At 42.3% G+C, this 13267-nt stretch overlaps 1 protein-coding gene across 1 annotated transcript in view; it reads right to left on the bottom strand.

The window, feature by feature from the left end:
* Positions 1-13267, bottom strand: part of LOC135518961 (NGFI-A-binding protein 1-like) — a 48199-nt gene that overhangs the window by 18891 nt on the left and 16041 nt on the right. The window contains exon 4 of the mRNA XM_064943945.1: positions 4192-4243. Within this exon, the coding sequence (XP_064800017.1) occupies positions 4192-4243 (52 nt within the window). The remainder of the gene's footprint in view (positions 1-4191; positions 4244-13267) is intronic.

A 13267-nucleotide genomic window follows, 5' to 3' on the forward strand; every position in this document is an offset into this window, starting at 1 on the left:
AGGAAGGCATGGACGAGTGACTGCTTTCATGATTCCGTTTTTTTCCCCTCAACTAGAAACAAGATAAGCTGAGAGGAAAGAAAACAGCTTGTCAATAACTTTGCTGATTATATGCAGTTGTTTCCTCACTTCATTTCTTCTCATTTACCCAGGTGTGATATTCCTCCTAAATAGCTCGGGCAAATGTTCCTGTCGACTCAGTAAGGCCAGCAGGATAATGTTCCTATTGACTCAGTAAGGCCAGCAGGATAATGTTCCTATAGACTCAGTAAGGCCTGCAGGATAATGTTCCTATAGACTCAGTAAGGCCAGCAGGATAATGTTCCTATTGACTCAGTAAGGCCAGCAGGATAATGTTCCTATTGACTCAGTAAGGCCAGCAGGATAATGTTCCTATTGACTCAGTAAGGCCAGCAGGATAATGTTCCTATTGACTCAGTAAGGCCAGCAGGATAATGTTCCTATTGACTCAGTAAGGCCAGCAGGATAATGTTCCTGTCGACTCAGTAAGGCCAGCAGGATAATGTTCCTGTCGACTCAGTAAGGCCAGCAGGATAATGTTCCTGTCGACTCAGTAAGGCCAGCAGGATAATGTTCCTGTCGACTCAGTAAGGCCAGCAGGATAATGTTCCTGTCGACTCAGTAAGGCCAGCAGGATAATGTTCCTGTCGACTCAGTAAGGCCAGCAGGATAATGTTCCTGTCGACTCAGTAAGGCCAGCAGGATAATGTTCCTATCGACTCAGTAAGGCCAGCAGGATAATGTTCCTATAAACTCAGTAAGGCCTGCAGGATAATGTTCCTGTCGACTCAGTAAGGCCAGCAGGATAATGTTCCTGTCGACTCAGTAAGGCCAGCAGGTTAATGTTCCTGTCGACTCAGTAAGGCCAGCAGGATAATGTTCCTGTCGACTCAGTAAGGCCAGCAGGATAATGTTCCTGTCGACTCAGTAAGGCCAGCAGGATAATGTTCCTGTCGACTCAGTAAGGCCAGCAGGATAATGTTCCTGTCGACTCAGTAAGGCCAGCAGGATAATGTTCCTGTCGACTCAGTAAGGCCAGCAGGATAATGTTCCTGTCGACTCAGTAAGGCCAGCAGGATAATGTTCCTGTCGACTCAGTAAGGCCAGCAGGATAATGTTCCTGTCGACTCAGTAAGGCCAGCAGGATAATGTTCCTGTCGACTCAGTAAGGCCAGCAGAATAATGTTCCTGTCGACTCAGTAAAGCCAGCAGGATAATGTTCCTATAGACTCAGTAAAGCCAGCAGGATAATGTTCCTATCGACTCAGTAAAGCCTGCAGGATAATGTTCCTGTCGACTCAGTAAGGCCAGCAGGATAATGTTCCTGTCGACTCAGTAAGGCCAGCAGGATAATGTTCCTGTCGACTCAGTAAGGCCAGCAGGATAATGTTCCTGTCGACTCAGTAAGGCCAGCAGGATAATGTTCCTGTCGACTCAGTAAGGCCAGCAGAATAATGTTCCTGTCGACTCAGTAAAGCCAGCAGGATAATGTTCCTATAGACTCAGTAAAGCCAGCAGGATAATGTTCCTATCGACTCAGTAAAGCCTGCAGGATAATGTTCCTGTCGACTCAGTAAGGCCAGCAGGATAATGTTCCTGTCGACTCAGTAAGGCCAGCAGGATAATGTTCCTGTCGACTCAGTAAGGCCAGCAGGATAATGTTCCTGTCGACTCAGTAAGGCCAGCAGGATAATGTTCCTGTCGACTCAGTAAGGCCAGCAGGATAATGTTCCTGTCGACTCAGTAAGGCCAGCAGGATAATGTTCCTGTCGACTCAGTAAGGCCAGCAGGATAATGTTCCTGTCGACTCAGTAAGGCCAGCAGGATAATGTTCCTGTCGACTCAGTAAGGCCAGCAGGATAATGTTCCTGTCGACTCAGTAAGGCCAGCAGGATAATGTTCCTGTCGACTCAGTAAGGCCAGCAGGATAATGTTCCTGTCGACTCAGTAAGGCCAGCAGGATAATGTTCCTGTCGACTCAGTAAGGCCAGCAGGATAATGTTCCTATCGACTCAGTAAGGCCAGCAGGATAATGTTCCTATAGACTCAGTAAGGCCAGCAGGATAATGTTCCTGTCGACTCAGTAAGGCCAGCAGGATAATGTTCCTATAGACTCAGTAAGGCCAGCAGGATAATGTTCCTGTCGACTCAGTAAGGCCAGCAGGATAATGTTCCTGTCGACTCAGTAAGGCCAGCAGGATAATGTTCCTGTCGACTCAGTAAGGCCAGCAGGATAATGTTCCTGTCGACTCAGTAAAGCCAGCAGGCTGGTACGTAACTTATGGCAATTGTATTGTCAATGTAGTGTTGTATTCAAACGCCACTTTAAACGTGTACATGACACTGCAACAATACTTCCCCATGGGGACAATAAAGTCAGTAAGTAAACCTACCACCTGAGGTGGATCCTCCTGCTGTACTGGGGTTAGTGAAGATTGGACGAGGAAGGTTAACGCATGTCTGCTGGTCGATCAACCCTGAGCTAACCCTACCTTATGATGTGCCACTCTTTTACAGAACCCACAGAAGGTGTCCAGTCAGACTGTGTGTGTGTATATGTGGGAGAGACAGAAGGAGAGTTAAAGACCATATGACGGTGTGAGTATGTGTGCAGACAACTCAACTGTGCAAGTGTATGGGTTTGGGTGATTCAGAGAGCGCCCACATGGTGATGTCATCAGGCATATGGGTAGGCGCGACTGCACTCATTTGGGCATTTCTGTTGTTAGAGTCCACATGGGCGTGTGCCTGGCCCTTAATGGGAGGGTGGCGGCAGTGTGTATGTGTGGTATGGAGAGGACTGAAACAGCAGCAGGAAGGCAGGTGGGTGGGGATTCATTTTAGAACTCGGTCGGTCGTTAACTCCTTTGTTGTGGTAAATATGTAAAACTTCTCAAGAAGGACACACAGTCATGTACAGTCAAAAGAAAACCACCAGGTCGTGAGAACAATTGGCCCTTGAGCAAGAGAAAAGTGCCTCAAAATGAAAACAACTCCAAAAGTTGTTTTAAGGAAAATGTGTTTAATGTATGTAACAAACTGGGTCTTCAGTAGACTCCAATAAGTTACAGAAAACATATGTCCTTTGAAAAGAATCCACTCCAAAACATTCATTCATTCAGTCTGTTCCCCGTGCGCCGAAGATGTGGATGTCGATTAAGGCAGCCCCCCCCCCCCCTCCCCCGCACTTCTCTGATTCAGAGGTGTTGGGTTACATGCATGAAGACACATTTCAGTTAATTGCATTTAGTTGTACAACTGATTAGGTATTCCCCCTTTCCCTTCAAACAAATAACTCTGTATATGTGTTCTACAAAGTTCTGCAATGTGACTGCCCCAAATGATTGAGAAACAGGAGGAAGGAGATGGGGGAGTGTGTCTGCTACCTAGCTGGTCCTACCCTGGCCCACCCCTGTACTGTGGATGCGTGGAGTTTGATCACTCACAGAGGTTTGGACCGTCATCAAACGAACCACTGGAGAGAGATGAATGAACAGCTGCCACGATCTCACACAGCTCACTACACAAAGCCACTCTTTACTCAACAGCTCAGAACAATTCAGAGGAGTTTCTGGGGAAACTCTTTACTCAACAGCTGCACTACACTGTGAGGAATGGAAATAGAGGCATTGACACACTGACAGACAAGGCCCTACTACGCAGCGTCTGACGCACTTCTAAAGACAAGGAGGGGATGCAAGGAGGTGTGTCAGTCGCTCAATGTGGATTCTTAGGGCGTGACTTAAGGTGCGGAGGAGGTGACCTGATTCGACAGAGAAAGTTCTTATTGCAGTGAACTTTGAGTGCTCACTTACATTATGACACCCAGTAGTCTTGAGGGACACGCTCCCTCTCATTCGAGCCACGCCCACACAGCCAAGCTGGCTGCCTGTCAGCTAAGTAAACATTAAGGCGCTGAACACACCCAGCCAGAACCATGCACTGTCTGTCTGTCTGTCTGTCTGTCTGTCTGTCTGTCTGTCTGTCTGTCTGTCTGTCTGTCTGTCTGTCTGTCTGTGGGAATCAGATTGTTAATGGATTAACCCTTTTTAATATACTAACACACAAGTTGTTAGGAAACTGAAGATGTAGGAATGAGCTTTAAATTATATATAGACAAACGTGGTGCTCATCAGAACATGCGGTGTGAGAGGAAAGAGATGAGCTCACCTCTGTTTTGATCATCTTGTGAGAAGGATCATCTCTGTCACAACATCGAGACCTACAGGAGATTGAGAGAGAGAGAGAGACCAGAGAGTGTTTTAGGGGGAGACCAGAAAGAAAGAGAGAGAGAGGGAGAGACAGAGACCAGAGAGAGAGAGAGAGAGAGAGAGAGAGAGAGAGAGAGAGAGAAACCAGAAAGAAAGAAAGAAAGAAAGAAAGAAAGAAAGAAAGAAAGAAAGAAAGAAAGAAAGAAAGAAAGAAAGAAAGAAAGAAAGAAAGAAAGAAAGAAAGAAAGAAAGAAAGAAAGAAAGAAAGAAAGAGAGAGACCAGAACGAGAGAGCCCAGAGAGAGAGAGGGAGAGACAGAAACCAGAGAGAGAAACCAGACCAGATAGAGAGAGGGAGAGGCCAGATAGAGAGAGGGAGAGACCAGATAGAGAGAGGGAGAGACCAGAGAGAGAGAGAGAGGGAGAGACCAGAGAGAGAGAGAGAGGGAGAGACCAGAGAGAGAGAGAGAGGGAGAGACCAGAGAGAGAGAGGGAGAGACCAGAGAGAGAGGGAGAGACCAGAGAGAGAGAGGAACATTTTAAATAGCATAAACCTTCAAATAGTGAACAGGATAACATTATATTGATCTATAATGCCTAAAGGATCTGTTAATCCCTAAAGGATCTGGTAATCCCTAAAGGATCTGGTAATCCCTAAAGGATCTGTTAATCCCTAAAGGACCTGGTAATCCCTAAAGGATCTGGTAATCCCTAAAGGATCTGGTAATCCCTAAAGGATCTGTTAATCCCTAAAGGATCTGGTAATCCCTAAAGGATCTGTTAATCCCTAAAGGACCTGGTAATCCCTAAATGACCTGGTAATCCCTAAAGGATCTGTTAATCCCTAAAGGATCTGGTAATCCCTAAAGGATCTGGTAATCCCTAAAGGATCTGGTAATCCCTAAAGGATCTATAATGCCTAAAGGAAAAATGGTACATATGAAAACTCCTGTAAAATATTGTCAAATGCTGATTTATTTATTTTTAATTTATGGTGCAACACCAATGACGCAATACCGGCAAGGTGGAAAAATGTGCCGTTCCACCCTTGAGCAAGGCAGTTAACCCCCAACAACAACTGCTCCCCAGACGCCCATGACGTGGACATCAATTAAGGTAGCACCGCGCACCTCTCTGATTCAGAGGGGTTGGGTTAAATGCAGGAAGACACATTTCAGTTGAATGCATTCAGTTGAACAACTGACTATGTATCCCCCTTTCCCATTCTTGCCATAAAGCCCACTTCAAAAACAAATGTACAGATTTCACTATCCAAACATGCCCATTTAATCCGATTAACCGAAATGTCAGTTATTTTTTGTTAAACAACTAATTGACCAATGTTGGTTAAATTATTAGAATTCCATTTTATTTGAACAATTTTGCAAGCTCAATGCACATAATGCTCAGTTTTTTTAGAGATAATCAGACCAAGCCCGAACTGGGCAATGTAGTAGGGAGTTGTAGTTTCCAACAGGTCAATATTCTATATACATGGCTATGGAACGGCGTGTGGGTCTTGGCTATGGAACGGCGTGTGGGTGTTGGCTATGGAACGGCGTGTGGGTCTTGGCTATGGAACGCCGTGTGGGTCTTGGCTATGGAACGCCGTGTGGGTCTTGGCTATGGAACGCCGTGTGGGTCTTGGCTATGGAACGCCGTGTGGGTCTTGGCTATGGAACGCCGTGTGGGTCTTGGCTATGGAACGCCGTGTGGGTCTTGGCTATGGAACGCCGTGTGGGTCTTGGCTATGGAACGCCGTTTGGGTCTTGGCTATGGAACGCCGTGTGGGTCTTTGCTATGGAACGCCGTTTGGGTCTTTGCTATGGAACGCGGTTGTGGTTTTGCGTGTCAAAAAAGATACATGTCAAATAACACTAAGAAGTGAGAAAGACACACGGCGCTGGGTGGAATTTTACGTGGTTGTGGTTGCCACTCAATCAGGACCTGAATATGACTACACGTCACACAATTTAACGCCTTTGTACAGTTTTTACATAGTTATTACACTATCACTCGTATTTCATATGTTACAACAATTCATTAATACATATGTCATGATGCAGGTAAAGTTGTCTCGCGCACCTACAGTGCTGGTCATTAAAAAGCTAGCTAGCTCATGGATGCAAACAATGTTCTTCCCCTAAAATATAGCATAACTGTCAGGATTTGGCCAGGGTTGTTCCGGGTTTTGGTCACTAGATGCCCCCATTGTGCTTTTTGACCTTATGTTTTTTCCCTTGTTCCCCATTATTATTTGCACCTGTGCCTCGTTTTCCCTGATTGTATTTGAACCCTTAGTTTCCCTCAGTTCTGTGCTCTGTGTTTGTATGTTAGCACCCAGCCCTAGTGTTCTGTGTATTCTTGTCGATTCCGGTGGATGCTCTTGTGGAATTTTGTTTTTGAGTATCTCTTGAGGCTTTTTTGTGCTATTCCTACCACCTTTTGGATTTGCCATTTTTGTATTGAAGGACTTCTCCTTTTTTACTTTATTAAATACACCGTCTTAAGTACTGCTGTGTCTGCCTCATCTTCTGGGTTCTGCTGACTATTCGTGGCTCAGTTGGTTAAGTGACTGTTTCTCACTCCGGAGACCCAGGTTCGTAACCGGGTCCTGACAATAACAACATAATCTGCTTCAGTAGCTATAGTTAGCTAGCTAACTATCTAGCTAGGTGTCATCATCTAAAATAACCCTAATTTATAAGACAGTTCTTATTTGATTAATGGTGGTCGGACCCATCTATGTGAAGTTAGCCACAATAAGGATTTGTCACAATAGTGGACTTTGCGGTTAGCCTTCAAAATAAAAGTATGGCATAATTATACTATTTGTATTCATTTGCGTCCCCTTTCAATGACATACATTTTATTTTGAAGGCAAACCAGAAATTCCACTATTGTGCCTAATTCTTATTGTGGCTTGCTTCACAACACATAACCCAGTCTGGTTGAGCCTCACTAGCCAGATGACCTTAGATTTGGGCAACAGGGTTAAGTAGCTGGCTAGCTATTTACTTTCATGAACTGAAGTTCAATTTCAATAGGCGAACAACAAGTAGCAACCTAGCTAATATTTACTCACAAGGATTCCTAAATCATTGCTAAGAATAATGAAAATGACTGCAGTTTCTACTGGTCATTGTTTTCAGGCTGGTTGTATTGGTGCTAGCTAGGTACCAAGCTAAAGCTAGCTACCCAAGAAGTTGTGGTTGAACAAATTATGCTTTATTACCAATGAGTTATTGTAAACATCGTTCGTGGCCGGTGTTTGCAGACCTTTTTGTACAGCTTTTACAGTGTTACTTTTTTTTGACACACAAAGACCGAAACAGCATTCCATAGTATGTATTTCATGAAGCTAATAGCAGTGACGCCATTACCGTTCAACTCCGGTAGGGCAACATCTGAATAATAGCACACTTGGTAGTGTGTACGGGTGCTCGACCAGTCGGCGAAAGACAACCTCACCCACGACAGAGAACGGTTCATTGTCAAGGGGAATGAATTCCATTATCTTGGCTTTAATGGATTCCGCTTTTGAGTTGTCTCACTGAAATGTTCTTACTCTTTCAAATGACTGCTGGACTTGTTGACTGCTCGATCCACACAGCAGACATTGTGGGCTAGGTGAGGAATGCCGTGTTGCACGTGTAGCGCAACATTTTACGTGGCATCATTACGTCATGTAACTACATTATAGGTATGCACGGCAGCTTTGACATCGGTTTATAACATCGGAGTTATTATTGACGTCGGGCCAATACCGATGTTGGCATTTTTAGCTAATATCGTCCGATTCCGATATGTTCACCGATATATGACCATAATCCATTGCGCGCCTACTTGTCCAGTCTGTTTCTTTTACACCTGTCACATTAAGTTAGTGTGGGGAAGACGGAGAAAGAGAGGGAGAATAGTGTGCAATGGAGAGGGATAGAGAGCAGTTGCTTTGCGAGGTATCTCTAACTGAACATACATGATCTAATTGATTGACAGTTTGGTATTCAGCAGTCATAATAGTAGTAATAGTCATAATAGTATTCCTTATTTACTTTAAAGAACTACATAATAGTGATTTTGTCAAACAGCATAGACAGCAGCTCTATATAGATGAGATGTTGACTTGGAATGAAATAATAAAGTCATCAACTGTAATATACACAACTGAAATATTTTAAGTAATTGTGAAAAGCCCTGTACATTATTGCCTCATTGTTGTTATTTTACCGTGTTACTTTATTTTATTATTATATATTTTTTTAACTTGAGTTTATTTAGTAAATATTTTCTTAACTCTTTATTTTTCTTAAAACTGCATTGTTGGTTAAGGGCTTCACAGTACCTGTTGTATTCGACGCATGTGACAAACATTGTATTTGGATAAATGACGGTTAATAAGTGATAAGCACTAATGGACAGTTACTACATGGGACTTCTATTAATCGATTTATTCTGTTTTATCACAGCATTTAACCCACATTTAACCCACATTAATGCATAGTGCATTTAATGTTATGAAAAAAAATGTAAAATCAGTGATTATTTTTTAATAAATTGAAATAATAATAATCATTTTAATAATTGAAACATTCAGGTTACATCAACTAAGCCAAAAGGATGGTGGAAGCGGGGACAATGTCCGTCCCATAAAAATAATTATTTATGAATCAACATGCAACAACGTCACGACGCGAAGAAGTGAGAAAGACACAGGCGTTGGGTGGAATTTTCCGTCGTCGTGGTTGCCAGCCAGGAAGCACCTGCATGTCTGATTAAAACCTCTGTCATCAAGAAGGAGTAAAGAAGGAGTGGCTGGCACAAGCAATCTGGCAACTTCCAAGATGGAACATGAGATTTTATACTTAAATAACTCATGTGGTATTTTCTACTTCAACTTTATTCTCAAGGACCAGTCATGAGAAGGCAATGCTGTCAAATAAAAGTATTTGATCAGGGATTGATCAGCTATGAAATTAGAATATAGAATTAGAGTATCAAATGACATTACTCGCATAATTTCTAATCCTCTTTTCTATAAATATATATATACACTGCTCAAAAAAATAAAGGGAACACTAAAATAACACATCCTAGATCTGAATGAATGAAATATTCTTATTAAATAAATTTTACAGTTGAAGTCGGAAGTTTACATACACCTTAGCCAAATACATTTAAACTCTGTTTTGCAGAATTCCTGACATTTAATCCCAGTAAAAATTCCCTGTTTTAGGTCAGTTAGGATCACCACTTTCTTTTAAGAATGTAAAATGTCAGAATAATAGTAGAGAGAATGATTTATTTCAGCTTTTATTTCTTTCATCACATTCCCAGTGGGTCAGAAGTTTACATACACTCAATGAGTATTTGGTAGCATTGCCTTTAAATTGTTCAGTTGGAGAATTTTGGCCCATTCCGCCTGACAGAGCTGGTGTAACCGAGTCAGGTTTGTAGCAGCAGGGTAGCCTAGTGGTTAGAGAGTTGGGCTAGTAATCAGAGTGTTGGGCTAGTAACCGGAAGGTTGCAAGTTCAAACCCCCGAGCTGACAAGATACAAATCTGTCGTCCTGCCCCTGAACAGGCAGTTAACCCACAGTTCCTAGGCCGTCATTGAAAATAAGAATTTGTTCTTAACTGACTTGCCTAGTTAAATAAAGGTAAAAAAAATAAGTAGGCCTCCTTGCTCGTGCATGCTTTTTCAGTACTGCCCACACATTTTCTATAGGCTTGAGGTCAGGGCTTTGTGATGGCCACTAATACCTTGACTTTGTTTCCTTAAGCCATTTTTCCACAACTTTGGAAGTATGTTTGGGCTCATTGTTCATCTGGAAGACCCATTTGCGACCAAGCTTTAACTTCCTGAATGATGTCTTGAGATGTTGCTTATGTTGCAATATATCCACATACTTTCACCCCTCATTATGCCATCTATTTTGTGAAGTGCACCAGTCCCTCCTGCAGAAAAGCACCCCAACAACACGATGATGATGCCACCCCCATGCTTCACAACTGGGATGGTGTTTTTGGGCTTGGAAGCCCCCCCTTTCCCCTCCAACCATAACGATGGTCATTATGGCCACACAGCTCTATTTCTGTTTCATCAGACCAGAGGAGATTTCTCCAAAAAACTACAGTCTTTGTCCCCATGTGCAGTTGCAAACTGTAGTCTGGCTTTTTTATGGCGGTTTTGGAGCAGTGGCTTCTTCCTTGCTGAGTGGCCTTTCAGTTTATGTCGATATAGGATTTGTTTTACTGTGGATATAGATACTTTTGTACCTGTTTCCTCCAGCATCTTCACAAGGTCCTTTGCTGTTGATTTGCACTTTTCGCACCAAAGAACGTTCATCTCCAGGAGACAGAAGGCATCTCCTTCCTGACCGGTATGACTGCTGCCTGGTCCCATGGTGTTTATACCTGCGTACTATTGTTTGTACAGATGAACGTGATACCTTCATGCATTTGAAAATTGCTCCCAAGGATGAACCAGACTTGTGGAGGTCTACTATTTTCTTCTGAGGTCTTGGCTGATTTCTTTTGATTTTCCCATGATGTCAAGCAAAAAGACACTAAGTTCGAAGGTAGGCCTTGAAATACATCCACAGGTACACCTCCAATTGACTCAAATTAGCCTATCAGAAGCTTCTAAAGCCATCACACCATTTTCTGGAATTTTCCAAGCTGTTTAAAGGCACAGTCAACATAATGTTTGTAAACTTCTGACCTACTGGAATTGTTGGAAAAATGACTTGTGTCATGCACGAAGTAGATGTCCTAACCGACTTGCCAAAACTATAGTTTGTTAACAAGAAATTTGTGGAGTGGTTGATAAACAAGTTTTAATGACTCCAACCTAAGTGTATGTAAACTTCCAACTTGAACTGTATATATATATATATATATATATATATACACACAGTGCCTTGCGAAAGTATTCGGCCCCCTTGAACTTTGCGACCTTTTGCCACATTTCAGGCTTCAAACATAAAGATATAAAACTGTATTTTTTTGTGAAGAATCAACAACAAGTGGGACGCAATCATGAAGTGGAACGACATTTATTGGATATTTCAAACTTTTTTAACAAATCAAAAACTGAAAAATTGGGCGTGCAAAATTATTCAGCCCCTTTACTTTCAGTGCAGCAAACTCTCTCCAGAAGTTCAGTGAGGATCTCTGAATGATCCAATGTTGACCTAAATGACTAATGATGATAAATACAATCCACCTGTGTGTAATAAAGTCTTCGTATAAATGCACCTGCACTGTGATGCTCTCAGAGGTCCGTTAAAAGCGCAGAGAGCATCATGAAGAACAAGGAACACACCAGGCAGGTCCGAGATACTGTTGTGAAGAAGTTTAAAGCCGGATTTGGATACAAAAATATTTCCCAAGCTTTAAACATCCCAAGGAGCACTGTGCAAGCGATAATATTGAAATGGAATGAGTATCAGACCACTGCAAATCTACCAAGACCTGGCCGTCCCTCTAAACTTTCAGCTCATACAAGGAGAAGACTGATCAGAGATGCAGCCAAGAGGCCCATGATCACTCTGGATGAACTGCAGAGATCTACAGCTGAGGTGGGAGACTCTGTCCATAGGACAACAATCAGTCGTATATTGCACAAATCTGGCCTTTATGGAAGAGTGGCAAGAAGAAAGCCATTTCTTAAAGATATCCATAAAAAGTGTTGTTTAAAGTTTGCCACAAGCCACCTGGGAGACACACCAAACATGTGGAAGAAGGTGCTCTGGTCAGATGAAACCAAAATTGAACTTTTTGGCAACAATGCAAAACGTTATGTTTGGCGTAAAAGCAACACAGCTCATCACGCTGAACACACCATCCCCACTGTCAAACATGGTGGTGGCAGCATCATGGTTTGGGCCTGCTTTTCTTCAGCAGGGACAGGGAAGATGGTTAAAATTGATGGGAAGATGGATGGAGCCAAATACAGGACCATTCTGGAAGAAAACCTGATGGAGTCTGCAAAAGACCTGAGACTGGGACGGAGATTTGTCTTCCAACAAGACAATGATCCAAAACATAAAGCATAATCTACAATGGAATGGTTCAAAAATAAACATATCCAGGTGTTAGAATGGCCAAGTCAAAGTCCATACCTGAATCCAATCGAGAATCTGTGGAAAGAACTGAAAACTGCTGTTCACAAATGCTCTCCATCCAACCTCACTGAGCTCGAGCTGTTTTGCAAGGAGGAATGGGAAAAAATTTCAGTCTCTCGATGTGCAAAACTGATAGAGACATACCCCAAGCGACTTACAGCTGTAATTGCAGCAAAAGGTGGCGCTACAAAGTATTAACTTAAGGGGGCTGAATAATTTTGCACGCCCAATTCTTCAGTTTTGATTTGTTAAAAAAGTTTAAAATATCCAATAAATGTCGTTCCACTTCATGATTGTGTCCCACTTGTTGTTGATTCTTCACAAAAAAATACAGTTTTATATCTTTATGTTTGAATCCTGAAATGTGGCAAAAGTTCGCAAAGTTCAAGGGGGCCGAATACTTTCGCAAGGCACTGTATATATAGTGACTGTTTGAGGTTGAGGACAGGTGTATTTTATACTGATAACAAGTTCAAACAGGTGCCATTAATACAGGTAACGAGTGGAGGACAGAGGAGCCTCTTAAAGAAGAAGTTACAGGTCTGTGAGAGCCAGAAATCGTGCTTGTTTGCAGGTGACCAAATGCTTATTTTCCACCATAATTTGCAAATACATTCATTAAAAATCATACAATGTGATTTTCTGGATTTTTTTTCTCATTTTGTCTGTCATAGTTGAAGTGTACCTATGATGAAAATTACAGGTCTCTCATCTTTTTAAGCGGGAGAACATGCACAATTGTTGGCTGACTAAATACTTTTTTGCCCCACTGTATGTATGTATGTATGTATGTATGTATGTATGTATGTATGTATGTATGTATGTATGTATGTATGTATGTATGTATGTATGTATGTATGTATGTATGTATGTATGTATGTATGTATGTATGTATGTATGTATGTATG

This window comes from Oncorhynchus masou, chromosome 29 (assembly GCF_036934945.1).
Source record: "Oncorhynchus masou masou isolate Uvic2021 chromosome 29, UVic_Omas_1.1, whole genome shotgun sequence".
Taxonomy (NCBI): Eukaryota; Metazoa; Chordata; class Actinopteri; order Salmoniformes; family Salmonidae; genus Oncorhynchus; species Oncorhynchus masou.